Source organism: Macaca mulatta, chromosome 15 (assembly GCF_049350105.2).
Source record: "Macaca mulatta isolate MMU2019108-1 chromosome 15, T2T-MMU8v2.0, whole genome shotgun sequence".
NCBI classification, from domain to species: domain Eukaryota; kingdom Metazoa; phylum Chordata; class Mammalia; order Primates; family Cercopithecidae; genus Macaca; species Macaca mulatta.
Window position 1 is genome coordinate 94,737,654 of NC_133420.1, and position 13,957 is coordinate 94,751,610.

Below are 13,957 nucleotides of genomic sequence, written 5' to 3' on the forward strand. Positions count from 1 at the left end.
GCCTGGGCCTCGCCACCGGCGGACGGCGGAAGAAATAGTCGGCACGGTGCGTCACTTCCGGTTGGGGCGGGGCTGTGAAGGCGCGTCCCGGGCTCTTTGCGTGTAGGGGGTGGATCTACAATTGTATTCCTGTTTTAAGCACCATTCTCTTTGAGCTTTTCGGCACTGCAAACTTAACGGCTAATGGCGCTGTGGGTGGAGAAATGTTTGTTAGGTAGCGTTAGGTATTGCTATCTGGTGTTCCCTATACCGAAAACGGCGGGTCCTGGCCGCCTGGAGGTACGCAGCCCAGGTGTCCACTTTGCATGTTCCTTGGAAATTGCAACTCGTTCCTTTACGTTGACATTTAAACCAGTGATTCTAAGGCAGAGTTGGGGCGGAGGGAGGAGAATTTTGAGCAAGCGGAGCCAGTTTTCCTCTCATTTCTAATTACAGGCAACAACAGAATTCTGTGGTTGGTTGGTTGGAGGAGTACACCAAAAATAAAGTACCAGAGCGAGCACGGCTTCAAAAAAATTAGGATCAGTACCGCTAGTAGCGAACGTATAAGAAGGGCTTCCTGTATTCCTACGTATCTTGTTTAAGCCTAAAGATGTGTGCCCTCTTTATCCCCTTTTTTGGAGACGAGGCAATAGACCTAACAAGCCTGAGACCACACATTTTACAAGGAAGAGGTAGCATCCAGCCCCAGGGAGTTTAACTTCAGAACTTGCACGTTTAACAATCAGGTCTTGCTGCCCTACTCATAAAGAGACCCAAATAAAAACAACATGACGCCATTTTTTTCCATGTATTTAGATTGGCAAACTTATGAAGTCGCTTAATACCAAATGTGTACCAAGACGTAAGCAAATGATGTAAGAATGTCATTAGTGTAACCTTTTAGGAGGAGTAATTTGACAATATGAGAGGCTTGAGCGGATTGATTCAGCAATTTCACCACTAAGGAAGTATGCAACAATTATTTTTGCGCCAATATCCAAGGATTTATCTACAAAGATTTTTGGCAGCAATTTTTGTGTGTGTGTGGCAAGAAAAAAAAAAAGTATTCTGATTGTCCATCTATAGAGGAACTTAAATTACGGAATATTAATACAATGGGATATTACCCGTTTTTAAAAAAGTAAATTGTATCTAAATATGCTGATACATAAATACCTCCAAAAGGTATTGAGTTTTAAAGCAACTTGCAGAATTAAACATATGTGTACGTATACAGAGAGAGGGCAAGAGAGAGAGATGGTATTTGCGTGCATGTGGGGGTGTGTGCAGAACATTCCTGGAGGATATACAAGAAACTGTTAATGATTACCTCGGGTGGGTGAGCCTAGGAAGAAAAGCTGCTGAGGACCTTTACTTTCCACATTTAGCTTCCCTGTACTGTGCTGTTTGAAATTTTTCCAATGAATGTACATTAGTAATTATAACAGTACAAGATTACTATAAAATTAATTACAAATAAAAGCTGAGAATCACTTTTGCACCTAAACCTTTTGAATTTAGGGGTGAAAGTAACAGGAGAGACTGGAAAGGGAAGAATAAAAGAAAAACATTTTTCTCTTTGCTTCCATGAAGCCACCAAGTGCTTTGAATATGCCTGGCATAAAGTAAGCCCTGTATAAACGCTAATGCTGTTGGTTTTTCTCCTACCTCTTTTACTACTTCTCCTCAGTCTTCTTCCCTTCTAGCTGACCTCTAACTTTAGAGTTCCTCATATTTTGGCCAGTGAGGAGAATTCTGTGGCTTTACATAACATCTGTGTATCTATAATTCTCAAATTGAAATCCAAGTCCTGACCTTACCCCTGTGCTCCAGACTCATGTCTACCCGCTGATTTGTCATCTCTTTTTGAATGGTTCATACACATCTTAAATTTAACACATCCAAACCCTTGATCTCACTCCCTTCCCCAAACTTCTGTCTTTTCTGTGTCAATCAATGGCATCACCATCCAGTCCAAAACCTAGAGTTCAGCCTTAGTTCCTCCCTCTCCTTTACGTCTCACACCAACAGCAAGTCCTGCTGTTTTTACCCCCAAATACGTCTTGAATTTATGTTCTCTCCTGCTTTACTGCGTACTCCCTAGGCCAGAACACTATGATTGCTTCTCAGAACTACTGCAGTAGTCTTCCATGCTTCTGTTCCATTCTTGCTCCTTACAATCTCTTTATACTCGTCCCAGAGAGATATTTAAAAAAATATATATTGTGTCTCACCCCTACTATATCAATTATATGCTTTCAATGCAAATAACTGAAACCCCAGCTAAAAGAAACCTAAACTATAAGGACATTTATTGGCTATTTAACAAAAACAATGATGCCAGGATAGGCTTAGCAGTTCAAAGATGTCATTAAAGATTCAGGTTCAGGCCAGGCGTGGTGGCCTACACCTGTAATCCCAGCACTTTGTGAGGCCAAGGCTGGTGGATCACTTGAGGCCAGGAGTTCGAGACTAGCCTGGCCAACATGGCGAAACCTTGTCTCTACTAAAAATACAAAAATTAGCCAGGCATGGTGGTGCATGCCTGTAATCCCAGCTACCCGGGAGGTGGAGTTTGCAGTAAGCTGAGATCGCACCATTGCACTCCAGCCTGGGTGACAGAGCGAGACTGTGTCTCAAAAAAAAGAAAAAAAAAAAAAAAGAAAGATTCAGATTCTTTCAATCCCTATCCCCCATCTCCAGCATCCTAAATCTGTTTACTTTCATTTTCAGGCTTGTTACATCATTGTTGCAGGATGGCTGCTACAGCTCTGGACATCACATCAAAATATGGCAGAAGCTAAAGCAGGAAGAGAGAGGAGAAGGCAAAACAGCTGTATTCACCTGTGATTCTCATATGAAGAATAAAGGTATTTCTCGAAATCTTTTAGTGAAATCCTTGTATCTTATTGGCCAGAACTGGCTTAAATAAATTATGATTTGTTCTCTGGAGCTGGATGCATTGCTACCTAAACAAAATTGGAGTTCTGTTAGCAAGGAGGAAGAGTTTGTGGCAGTAAGGTAGGCTATCACATTTTCTGCCATAACTGATAAAGTTCCTGTGAAACCTAGTGGCAGCCTAATTCCTAAGTGTCATTCCTGTCTTTATTTTTTTTTTTTTTTTGAAATGGAGTCTTGCTCTGTCTCCCAGGCTGGAGTGCAGTGGTGCCATCTCAGCTCACTGCAACCTCCGCCTCCTGGGTTCAAGCAATTTTCCTACGGGATTACAGGTGCACGCCACCACACCCAGCTTATTTTTTGTATTTTTAGTAGAGACAGTTTTCACTATGTTGGCCAGGCTGGTCTCAAACTCCTGACCTCAGGTGATCCGTCCGCCTTGGCCTCCCAAAGTGCTGGGATTACTGGTGTGCACCACTGCACCCGGCCCTGAGTGTCATTTCTTAAACCCTCTCCCTAACACCTTCCTTGCCCTCTCCCACCCAAAATTTCTCTTGGACTCCTTTCATTTCCTCAAACATGGCAGTTCCTTTCCTAACTCATGGCCCTTTCGAGTTGCTATTCCCTTTACCTGAATATCTTTTTTCTTACTTTGAAAGGCTTGCTAGTGGTCATGCTTCTCTTCTTCGATCTTAGATCAAATCTCATACTCTTAGGCCAATCCGGCCAGTGAGTCTAAATGAGGTTCTCATTTCTTCTTCAACCTGTTCTATTTTACCACCTTGTATATTTCCTTTCTACTATTTATCATAGTATTATTTTATGTTCACTTAGCTATGTTTCTTCCCCCAATAGAATGTAAGCTCCATGAGAGCACAAACTGTTTCTTATTCACTCTTGTACTTACATGGCTCAGAACAGTATCTGGCTTACAGTAGACACTCAGTAAATGTGGGCTGAATAAATGCATAGAGAATGAATGAATGGAAACAAGGATAAAAGAAAAGATTAAATAAAGGCAGAAGATGGTGAAAAGGGAACACAAAGAAGTATATTTTGGTAGGAGATAAGGAGTGGGTATAATGATATCAGAAGTAGCCTCATCTTGAGCCATTGCTGACTTCAGGATCTGAATCCTGTGCCCTGACATAGTAAACACTTATTTTTAGAAACAGTTTTTGCTATGTTACCTAGGTTGGTCTCAAACTCCTGGGCTTAAGAGATCCTCCTGCCTCGGCCTCTCAAGTGGCTGGGATTACAGGCATGCACCACCAGGTCTAGCTCCAGTAGACACTTTTTAAACAAGTCTTGGAACTTAATCATACTCTTTTACTTTCTTATTTTGGATAATAAATAAAACTAGTTGGAAAATGCTTTGGGTCATAATTTGCCTATTACTCCCGTGGATGTAGAGCTAGCCAGCTGAACTCAAAGGAGCAAATTAGGTTTTTTTCTGAGTAGAAATTACTTTTAAATGGAAAGACTATGTAATCCAAAATGCCCAAGGGCAGCCCTTGTAGAAGGACTTGTGTTGCATCATTATGTAAGCATTGAGCCTACAAATGCCAGTAAATCAAAGCACAAGCCAAAGAGTAACATATGAGTCTGACTCATGAACTCTAATAAAGTTGTGTGAAACAGAACCCATGTGTGGGTCCAGATCCCAAATGACTTCAAGATTGTTAAAAGCTGTGCAATTGCAATTTGATTCCTTCCTTGGAAGATTCCTGAAAAATTCTTGAGAAGTGTGTATATGTAAAGAAATACTCAAATTGCCAGCTGCTGTTTTGGATATTCATGCAGAGATCACTATTATAATACAGCACTACTTTTTCCCTTTAAGTGGATGTCCCTCTGAATTACTTGTAAAATATTATTACACACCACAATAATTTTCTCATCTTATCTGCATTTGAGGTGAACAGATCCACTATATTTTCTTTTTCAGTATGTGTAAGACTTATATTGAAGGGAATTTTATACATTAAAGATTTTTTTAAATTGTTATTACGATTTTTTTTAAGAGACAAGATTGTGCTCTGTCGCACAGGCTGGAGTGCAGTGGCAAGATCATAGCACATTGCAGCTTCCAACATCTGGGCTCAAGGGATCCTCCCACCTCAGCCTCCTGAATAGCTAGGACCATGAGTGCATGCTGCTATGCCCACCTAATTTTTTTAAAATGTAGACATGGGTTCTTGCTATGTTGCCCAGGCTGGTCTTGAACTCCTGACCTCAAGCAATCCTCCAGCATCTGCCTCACAAAGCACTGGGATTACAGGTGTCAGCCACCATGCCCAGCCTATTATGAATATTTTTTAACACACAAAAGAATAGAATTACAGAAACCCCATTCATCCATCACTCACAGTCAATAATTATCAAGATTTTACAACATTTGCTTTATCTATTCCTTTTATTTATTGACTGGAATATTTAAAAGCAAAATCTTAGATGTTAAATCATTTTACCACTACATACCTTAATATATGTCTCTAAACAATGTTAATATTTGCCTTACATAAACACAAGGGCATTATCATATATATAAATTAATGGCTTGGTGTTATCAAATGCCCAAACCATAATCAAGTTTCCCTGATAGGCTGGGCGCGGTGGCTCACGCCTGTAATCCCAGCACTTTGGGAGGCCAAGGCAGGTGGATCATCTGAGGTCAGGAGTTCGAGAACAGCCTGACCAACATGGAGAAACCCTGTCTCTACTAAAACTACAAAAAAATTAGCCGGACATGGTGGCGGAGGTTGCGATGAGCCAAGATAGTGCCATTGCACTCCAGCCTGGAGCAACAAGAGTGAAACTCTGTCTCAAAAAAAAAAAAAAAAAAAAAAAAAAAAAAAATTTCCCTGATAGTCTCAAATATTACATTTGGTTTGTTTGAATTAATGTCCCAACAAAGTCCACATATTCCATTTGGTTGTGAGGTCTCTTAAGTATCTTTTAATCTAGATCAGTTCCCTCACCTCTTCCTTTTTATTTTTATTTTTTAAATGCCATTGACTTATTGCAGATTAACTGGGTTAGGGTCCTATAGAATGTCCCAGATTCTATTTATTTATTTATTTATTTATTTATTTATAGACAGAGTTTCGCTCTTGTTGCCCAGGCTGCAGTGCAATGGCACGATCTCGGCTCACTGCAACTTCCGCCTCCCGGGTTCAAGCGATTCTCCTGCCTCAGCCTCCCGAGTAGCTGGAATTACAGGCTTGCACCACCATGCCCGGCTAATTTTTTTTGCATTTTTAGTAGAGACAGGGTTTCTCCATGCTGGTCAGGCTGATCTCGAACTCCTGACCTCAGGTGAGTCGCCCGCCTCAGCCTCCAAAAGTGCTGGAATTACAGGCGTGAGCCACCGCGCCCAGCTCTATTTATTTATTTATTTATTTGTTTGTTTACTTATTTATTTATTGAGACAAGGTCTCACTCTGTGGGCCAGGCTAGAGTGCATGGCACAATCATGGCTCACTGCAGCCTCAACCACCCAGGCTCAGGTGATCCTCCCACCTCAGCCTTTCAGGTAGCTGGGACTGCATGTACATGCTGGAATGTCCCGCATTCTGTTATAGATATGTCTGCCTGCTTCCTTGTGTTGTCATTAACATGTTTTTCTATCCTCCATGTTTCCTTTAAGTGAAGTTAACTCTAGAACAATGCTGCCCATTAGAACTTTCTGTGATGTTGGAAATATTCTGCCAGCATTATCTAATACCAGTAGCCACTGGCAACATGTGGCTATGTGTGCTTTAAGTGTGACTAATGCAAGTGAGGAACTGGATTTTAAATGTATTTAGTTGGACAGGTGCGGTGGCTTACACTTGTAATCCTAGCACTTTGGGAGCCTGAGGTGGGCAGATCACCTGAGGGCAGAAGTTCGAGACCAGCCTGGCCAACATGGCGAAACCCCATCTCTACTAAAAACATAAAAAATTAGCTGGGTATGGCGGCGAGTGCCTGTAAACCCAGCTACTCAGGAGACTGAGGCAGGAGAATTGTTTGAACCCAGGAGGCAGAGGTTGCAGTGAGCCAAGATTGTGCCCCTGCACCCCAGCCTAGGTGACAAGAGCAAGACTCCATCTCCAAATAAATAAATAAATAAATGTATTTAGTTTTAGTTCAGTTAAATAACTATAAATGACTACCGTATTTTTATTATCAGACAGTGCAACTCTCAGTGTAGTTGATTAGATTCAACTACAACTTTCTTGATAAATGTGCTTCACAGGTACTTCCTATAAATCACATAGGGAAGCATACCTATAATGATGTAGAGTGGGGCTGGAATTGATCAGTGAGTTCATATGGTGACAGCCAGATTCTGCTAATGTAAAGTTTGCCCAAAGGATATAATGTAAAGTCTGCCTAAAGGATATTAACATTAATATATATAAATTATATATGTGTATATATGTATGTATGTATATATGTATGTGTGTATGAACTATATACACACTTCATCTTTTTTATTTATTTACTTTTTTTTTTTGAGATAGAGTCTCACTCTGTTGCCTAGGGTGGAGTGCAGTGGCGTGATCTCGGCTCACTGCAACCTCTATCTCCTGGGTTCAAGAGATTCTCCTGCCTCAGCCTCCCAAGTAGGTGGAACAGGCCTGTGCCACCACACCCCGCTAATTTTTGCATTTTTAGTAGAGGAAGGGTTTCATGTGTTGTCCAGGTTGGTCTCGATCTCCTGACCTCGTGATCCACCCACCTCGGCCTCCCAAAGTGCTGGGATTACAGGCGTGAGCCTCTGCGCCCTGCTATACTTCATCCTTAGGCAGTTTGTTAGAACCAAAGAACGAACTCAATGTAGTTCATTGAGCTTTCTTATACATACAAAAGTGAGAAAGGTAAAACTTTCTTCTCTGTATATCAGAGTTTGAGAAAACTAAACTATTACAGAAAATTTTAGAGAAAGACTTTAGAGAAGGCCAAATATAAGACAATTATTTCTTGGGTCTTGAGACTGGGCCCATGCTTTAAAAGAAATAAAAAATCAGTGACCTGGAAATGCACTACTACTGAAATAATCCAGATCATTTCATGTTCTTGGGTGTTTTTTCGTTTTTGTGTTTCTTCCTTTTCAGGCATTTCTTACAAATGCAAATGACTAACTCACTTTGGAAACTCAGTCTGCTGGTGTTATTCATACTTGCTTATGAATAATTCACTGCTCAAAAGATTGTAGGGCCTGACAAATGAGTCTGTTGAGTCCAGACATAAACAAATTGCTTAGAATAGGACTTTGAGGGTCTTTTTGTTTTTTTAATCACTTATTATTAAATACAGCTGCCCTTTTGCTCTAATAAGGGAGTATGGATGTGATGGAGAGAACAGGCCCTCTTTTCTTACCTGTCGGCTTGTCTGATAACTCAGGTGGGGAACCAATGGCAGGAAGAGGACTCAGCATGCACTGAACAGTGCCATAAAATCTGACTTGACTAACCTTTCCTCTTTCAGATTATGAAAGCTAGACTCTTCCTGGATGCATATATGCACATGTAGGAAATGTTGCCTATCATTTCAGGAGGTTTAAGACCCCTGAGATAGCTAGGAATCACAGGATAAGAAGCCTTGCACTGGAAGCAGAAGTGGCAGACACACTTGCATGGATATTTTTATGGCATGCAGTATATAGGAGCTCCAAAAGCTGAAGAAGTCAGTTCCTGCTCCTTTCTATATTCCCAGACCAATCCTTTCTATTATTTTACATTTTCTACTTGTTTTAATGCGGTTTCCTTTTTGGACTAAATAATGCAAGTACTTGGCAAAAATATATTTTTTAAGTACCTAAAGATATTCAATGAAAAAATAACTTCCGGCCGGGCGCGGTGGCTCAAGCCTGTAATCCCAGCACTTTGGGAGGCCGAGACGGGCGGATCACGAGGTCAGGAGATCGAGACCATCCTGGCTAACACAATGAAACCCCGTCTCCACTAAAAAAAATACAAAAAAATTAGCCGGGCGTGGTGGCAGCGCCTGTAGTCCCAGCTACTCGGGAGGCTGAGGCAGGAGAATGGCGGGAACCCGGGAGGCGGAGCTTGCAGTGAGCCGAGATCGCGCCACTGCACTCCAGCCTGGGCGACAGAGCGCGACTCCGCCTCAAAAAAAAAAAAAAAGAAAAAATAACTTCCTCTCTGCCTCCCTATCCCAGGTCCCTCCCCAGAGGAACACATTATTAGCACCTTCTAGCATATCTTTTCAGGGATATTCTAAGCATATATGTAGATATAATATTCTCCTTCTCTCCCAAATGGCAGCACAGTGTATACATTTTTATGCCATTTTCTTGACTCTGTATTTTATAGACTATTTACTGTTAGAATGTATAGCTCTGTCTGCCTCATTCTTTTTCCATGCTGCATAATATTCCATCATAAGGCTAAAACATAACTGATTTAATCTGATCCTACCTAATGAACACTTAGCTGGTTTCCAGTATTTTTTCAAATAGAAATAATTGTGCACCATATATTTTTGTGAAAGTATACCCATGGGATAAATTCCTAGCAGTGGAATTGCTGAGTCAAATTAAACAGTTTGATAGACATTATCAAATTGCTCTCCGGATAAGTTATATGTGGTAGGCAGAATAATGGCCCCCAAAGATATCCATGTCCTAATCCCTGGAACCTGTGCATATGTTATCTTACATGGTAATGGGGAAATTAAGGTTGTAGATGGAATTAAGGTTGCTAATCAGCTGACCTTAAATTAGGGAAATTATCCTGGATTATCTGAGTGTTTTCAGTGCAATCACAAGGGTCCTTACAAGTGAAAGGGAGGCCAGGCACGGTGGCTCACACCTGTAATCCCAGCACTTTGGGAGGCCGAGGCAGGCAGATTACTTGAGATCAGGATTTCAAGATCAGTCTGGCCAGTATGATGAAACCCTGTCTCTACTAAAAAGACAAAAATTAGCTGGGCATGGTGGGACATGCCTGTACTCACAGCTACTCAGGAGGCTGAGGCAGAAGAATTGCTTAAACCTGGGAGGCAGAGGTTGCAGTGATCTGAGATTGTGCCACTGCACTCCAGTCTGGGTGACAGAGCAAGACTCTGTCTCAAAAAAAAAAAAAAAAAAAAAAAAAAAACCACAAAAAAGAAAGAAAGGGAGGACCAGAGAGAGGGCAGCATGAGAAGGACTTGGCTCTATGTAGCCAGTTTTGAACATGAAAGAAGAGAACATTAAGCCAAGGGAATATGAGCAACCTCTGGAAAAGCAAGGAAACAGAAAAGGCAAGGAATGTAGCCCTGCTGGCACCTTTATTTTAACCCAGTGAGATCTGTGTTGGACTTCTCACAAAATTAAATAATAAATTCGTATTGCTTTAAGCCCCTAAATTTGTTATGTAGCCATAGAAAACGAATACATTGTATGTATTTACACTCCCATCAGTGTGTTTTCCCATACCCTTCCCATTAGTGTTGTCTCTTTAATAGTTTTTTCCTTTCATATGAATATACTTATTATTTGAAATATTTATGATTTTTGTGTCTTATAATTAATTTTTTTAGTTAAAAAAATCTGAGCCATAATTATCTGCCATATTCTTGTTCTTTGTTAATTTACTCTTTGGAAAATCCCCATTTGGGGCATGTTTCATTTTCTTGTCTGGGGCCAGGATGTGAACAGGATGTGCTGCTGTATCACTTCTGCAATGCTGATGTCACTAACTGGCCAAGCTGCACTGCAGACACTCTCTGGAAACAGAGGTTGTTCACTGAAATCTGTTTGCTGCCACCAAGAGGTACCTACCCAGTTAACAAAGCCTTTCTCTTGTAGTGGTGACAGTCCAATCCTTAAAAGGCTTTGTTGGCCCCCTGCAGAGGTGGACAGCCTCAATGATAAATTACTTTGCAAGATGAGTGAGAGGCATTGGGTATCTACATCTCCACAGCAGCTGAGAGCCTCAGGTAACCATGGTGGGGACAATTAGGAGAGTGTGAAGTATCCCCATCAACTCATTTAATATCACCATAGAAGATTAGCAGAAGTAGCTGTGCCTGGTCCTTTCTAATTCTGCAGATTTCTTTTACCCCATGTGATGGGACCTCTCTTTACCCATGTACATTAACCCCCACAGATTGGCTTGACCATCTCTGCATTTAATATTCAAAAATATTTATTATCTTCTATCCTATTTAGGGTATAAACACTTAGCCATGCAGAGTTTATAGATTATGGAGACAAATAGTAATCAACAGTCACAGGAACAAATGTAGAACTGCTATTATGGCAGTTGCTACAAAGAGGAGACACATATATGTATGATATAAGATATGATATTGAGATCCCACCTTGTCAGGGGCAGCAGAAGAGAGGTCTTGGTGGGGTATGTAAATCTGTGTACATGTGTTAATCAGTACCTGCAATGGATGACACTCTTAAGTAAAGGGTACAGAGTGAGGAAAGGAAAGGACCTAGAAACATTGCTTAGCCAGACAGAGGAGGATAAACAGACAAATAAAGAATGGCCAGAAAGTTGGAGGGAAACCAGAAGAGAGCTGTGCCCTAGCAGCCAAGCAAGGAGAGACCAGTTAGATCAAGAGTTAAGACTAAGAAGAGCATATGATGGAACATTGTGTCTCTGGAGATCAACAGGATGTCTATGTTGCAGACCCAGTGATGTGGTAGGGCACACCTGGATTCAAATGTGGCTGCTCCCTTATTAGGTCTGTGGCTTTTAGTAAAAGGCTATCTAGCTTCACATTCTGCATCGTAAAATAGGGATAATATCTCCCTGATAGAGTTATTATAGGGATGAGATGAATTAGCATATGCAATGTCCCTAGCACTTTGCAGATCCTTAATAAAGACTGATTCTTCTCTCCCAATACAACTCTGGCTATTTATTAATTTGTTCTGTTTGTCACTCTCCTTGATTTCTTAGCATTGGTGTTGGTGACCTACCTGTTAGGATCATCACAGGTCCCGTCCCACATCACTCGGGGTGTCAGCAAGTTGTGAGTGACAAATCAATGATCTGGACACTATAGGTAGCTAGATGCCCACCTGTATCTCTTGGTATGCAGAGAGACACAGCACTAGGAACTGGATAAGGACACAATATGCCCTTCTTTATCATACCAAGTTTTTCCCTTCCAGGGAAATAAACTTCAGTTACCAAAATTAATACCTAATCTTTGTCTTGACCATCCTTCTGCACTATATCCAATTGTATAACTCTCTAATGCAAAATACTAGTAATAAATGACTGAACACAATTTAGGGTTTTTAATTTTTTTTCGGAGACAGCATTGGCCTTCCTAGATTTTTTGGATTGCTAGAAGGAGCCACTACCTGCTCCTTTCCTTCATTTTTGTCTATTATATATAGTGAATGTCCCCTACCCATTCAGAACTCTTGCTCTGCCCACCACCTCTGACGGTTTTTACAGTGTAACTGTGATTATGGCAAATACAGTAACTACCCATTGGGCTACTCAACGCTTGCCTTAAACTAAACCCCAGAAAAGGCTGGACACTGTTATGGAGAGACTGACATACTTCTATTGTTGCTAACAGGGGGTACCTAACTTTTAAATCTGTTTAAGCATTAACCTTGTGTTTCTAATTAGCACACGTTTGCTACTGACGGTGGCCATGTTTTCCGAAGCAAACATAACATCTAATAAGCAAAAGAGTATTTTTAGGAACAGACAACTATATTAAATGAGAATTGTTACAGAAATTCCTAGGCTTGGGGGTCGTGCAGCTACTAAACATGTGTACTATTTAAATTATAACAGACCTATGATCTCATTCTACTTTCAGAATGGAAACGGTAAACATTTTAACATGGTAATTGGGGATAACAGGAGCTGATGGAAAGAAAGCTGGGATTATCGGCGTTTCTCTATCCGCCTACCACGCCAGACAGGGCCAGTCTCTCCAGTTGGGGGCACTGCGTGAGGGACAGCGACCGCGCCCCCAAGCGGCGCACCGCGAGTACGCGCGTCTGCGCTGGGGCCTCGCGCGCGTTCCACGATGGAAGACTGCGCGTTTGAGTGTCCCTGGCAACGCCACGCTTCCGCCTTCTGGAAGCCTGCACTCCAGCTTCGAGTGTGAGAGACCCGTCTCGGTGGGAGGGACCTGGGCTGGGGGGGACGGTGGGGGAATAGGGGGATGGGGACTGGAGAAGCTTCTGGGAACATTTGCTCTAGGGATTGAGCTAAACTAAGAAAAATTGGTCCAAGGCTCGGCACAAAAGGATCTTTTCATTCCAGTCCTTTCGCCCACGCAGGGAACGATGCCTCTGGAGGTGGTGGTGGAGCTGCAGATCCGGGCGGTAAGAGATTGATGAACTCCCCCTCCTTAACCTCAAGTCGGACTCTTAAATAGTCTCAGGTGGTTTTCAACAACCCTCCCCCACATCCTCCACTTACCACAAACACATCATTATCTTCTGGGACAGATCGTACCTTTGTCCTTAAGATTCTCCGTATTGGTTTTCCCTGACTTCTTAACATTTAATTCAGCTCCACCTGTTCCCACCTTTTTTTTTTCCCTGTTCTAAAGTTAACATGTTTCTTATCTTTATCGTGATTTTTTTTTTTTTAGTATTTTCAAACAACCCTGCATTAAGTCCAGGTAGAATTTTATTTTCTTCTCCTGGATAAAATTTTGTGAACGGATTTTAAACTTCTTTAACCAGGGAATAATTTTAAAAAGCTCCATCACTTCCTGATTATTTGCCAACTCTATGAAGCAATCAGATATTTTCCTATGCTATTCTCCCCTTAGTGATGGCTCTGGCTTGCTAATTCCAAAAGGGAAATCAATCAATCAACAAATATTTTGTAATTATCAAATCTTTCCTAAGTGAGGTGCTGTTGCAGAGTGACTCCATGGTTTCTACTTGGGCGTCTACCATTCCCTCTTATTTCAGTTTCCATTTTCCAATCCTTCCATGTAGTTAGTAACAGAATGTCATGCCACCTTTCCTCTAGGGGCTTTTCTACTGGCTATGATTACAAGCATAATGCTAACAGGAAATTGTCATGGAATCTGGTTGGCCTCCATACAATTGGCAAATGCTGTGGTTTCATCATACATGTGG

At 41.5% G+C, this 13,957-nt stretch overlaps 1 protein-coding gene and 1 long non-coding RNA gene across 4 annotated transcripts in view; both read left to right on the plus strand.

Annotated features, from left to right (window-relative positions):
* The first annotated feature begins 76 nt into the window (after window positions 1–76).
* LOC144334706 (uncharacterized) lies at window positions 77–2,865 on the plus strand. The gene is made up of 2 exons (XR_013404856.1): window positions 77–279; window positions 2,716–2,865. It is a non-coding gene; the product is annotated as an uncharacterized LOC144334706 (long non-coding RNA).
* A 7,630-nt stretch (window positions 2,866–10,495) lies between these two features.
* Window positions 10,496–13,957, plus strand: part of SPATA6L (spermatogenesis associated 6 like) — a 59,113-nt gene continuing 55,651 nt past the window's right edge. Inside the window, exons 1-2 of one of the 3 annotated variants that reach the window (XM_077966122.1) lie at window positions 10,496–12,962; window positions 13,142–13,186. In XM_077966122.1, coding sequence (XP_077822248.1) covers window positions 13,148–13,186 — 39 coding nt within the window. In that variant the 5' untranslated portion in view covers window positions 10,496–12,962; window positions 13,142–13,147. The remainder of the gene's footprint in view (window positions 12,963–13,141; window positions 13,187–13,957) is intronic. The other 2 variants (XM_077966121.1, XM_028835183.2) reach the window with 2 other exon arrangements.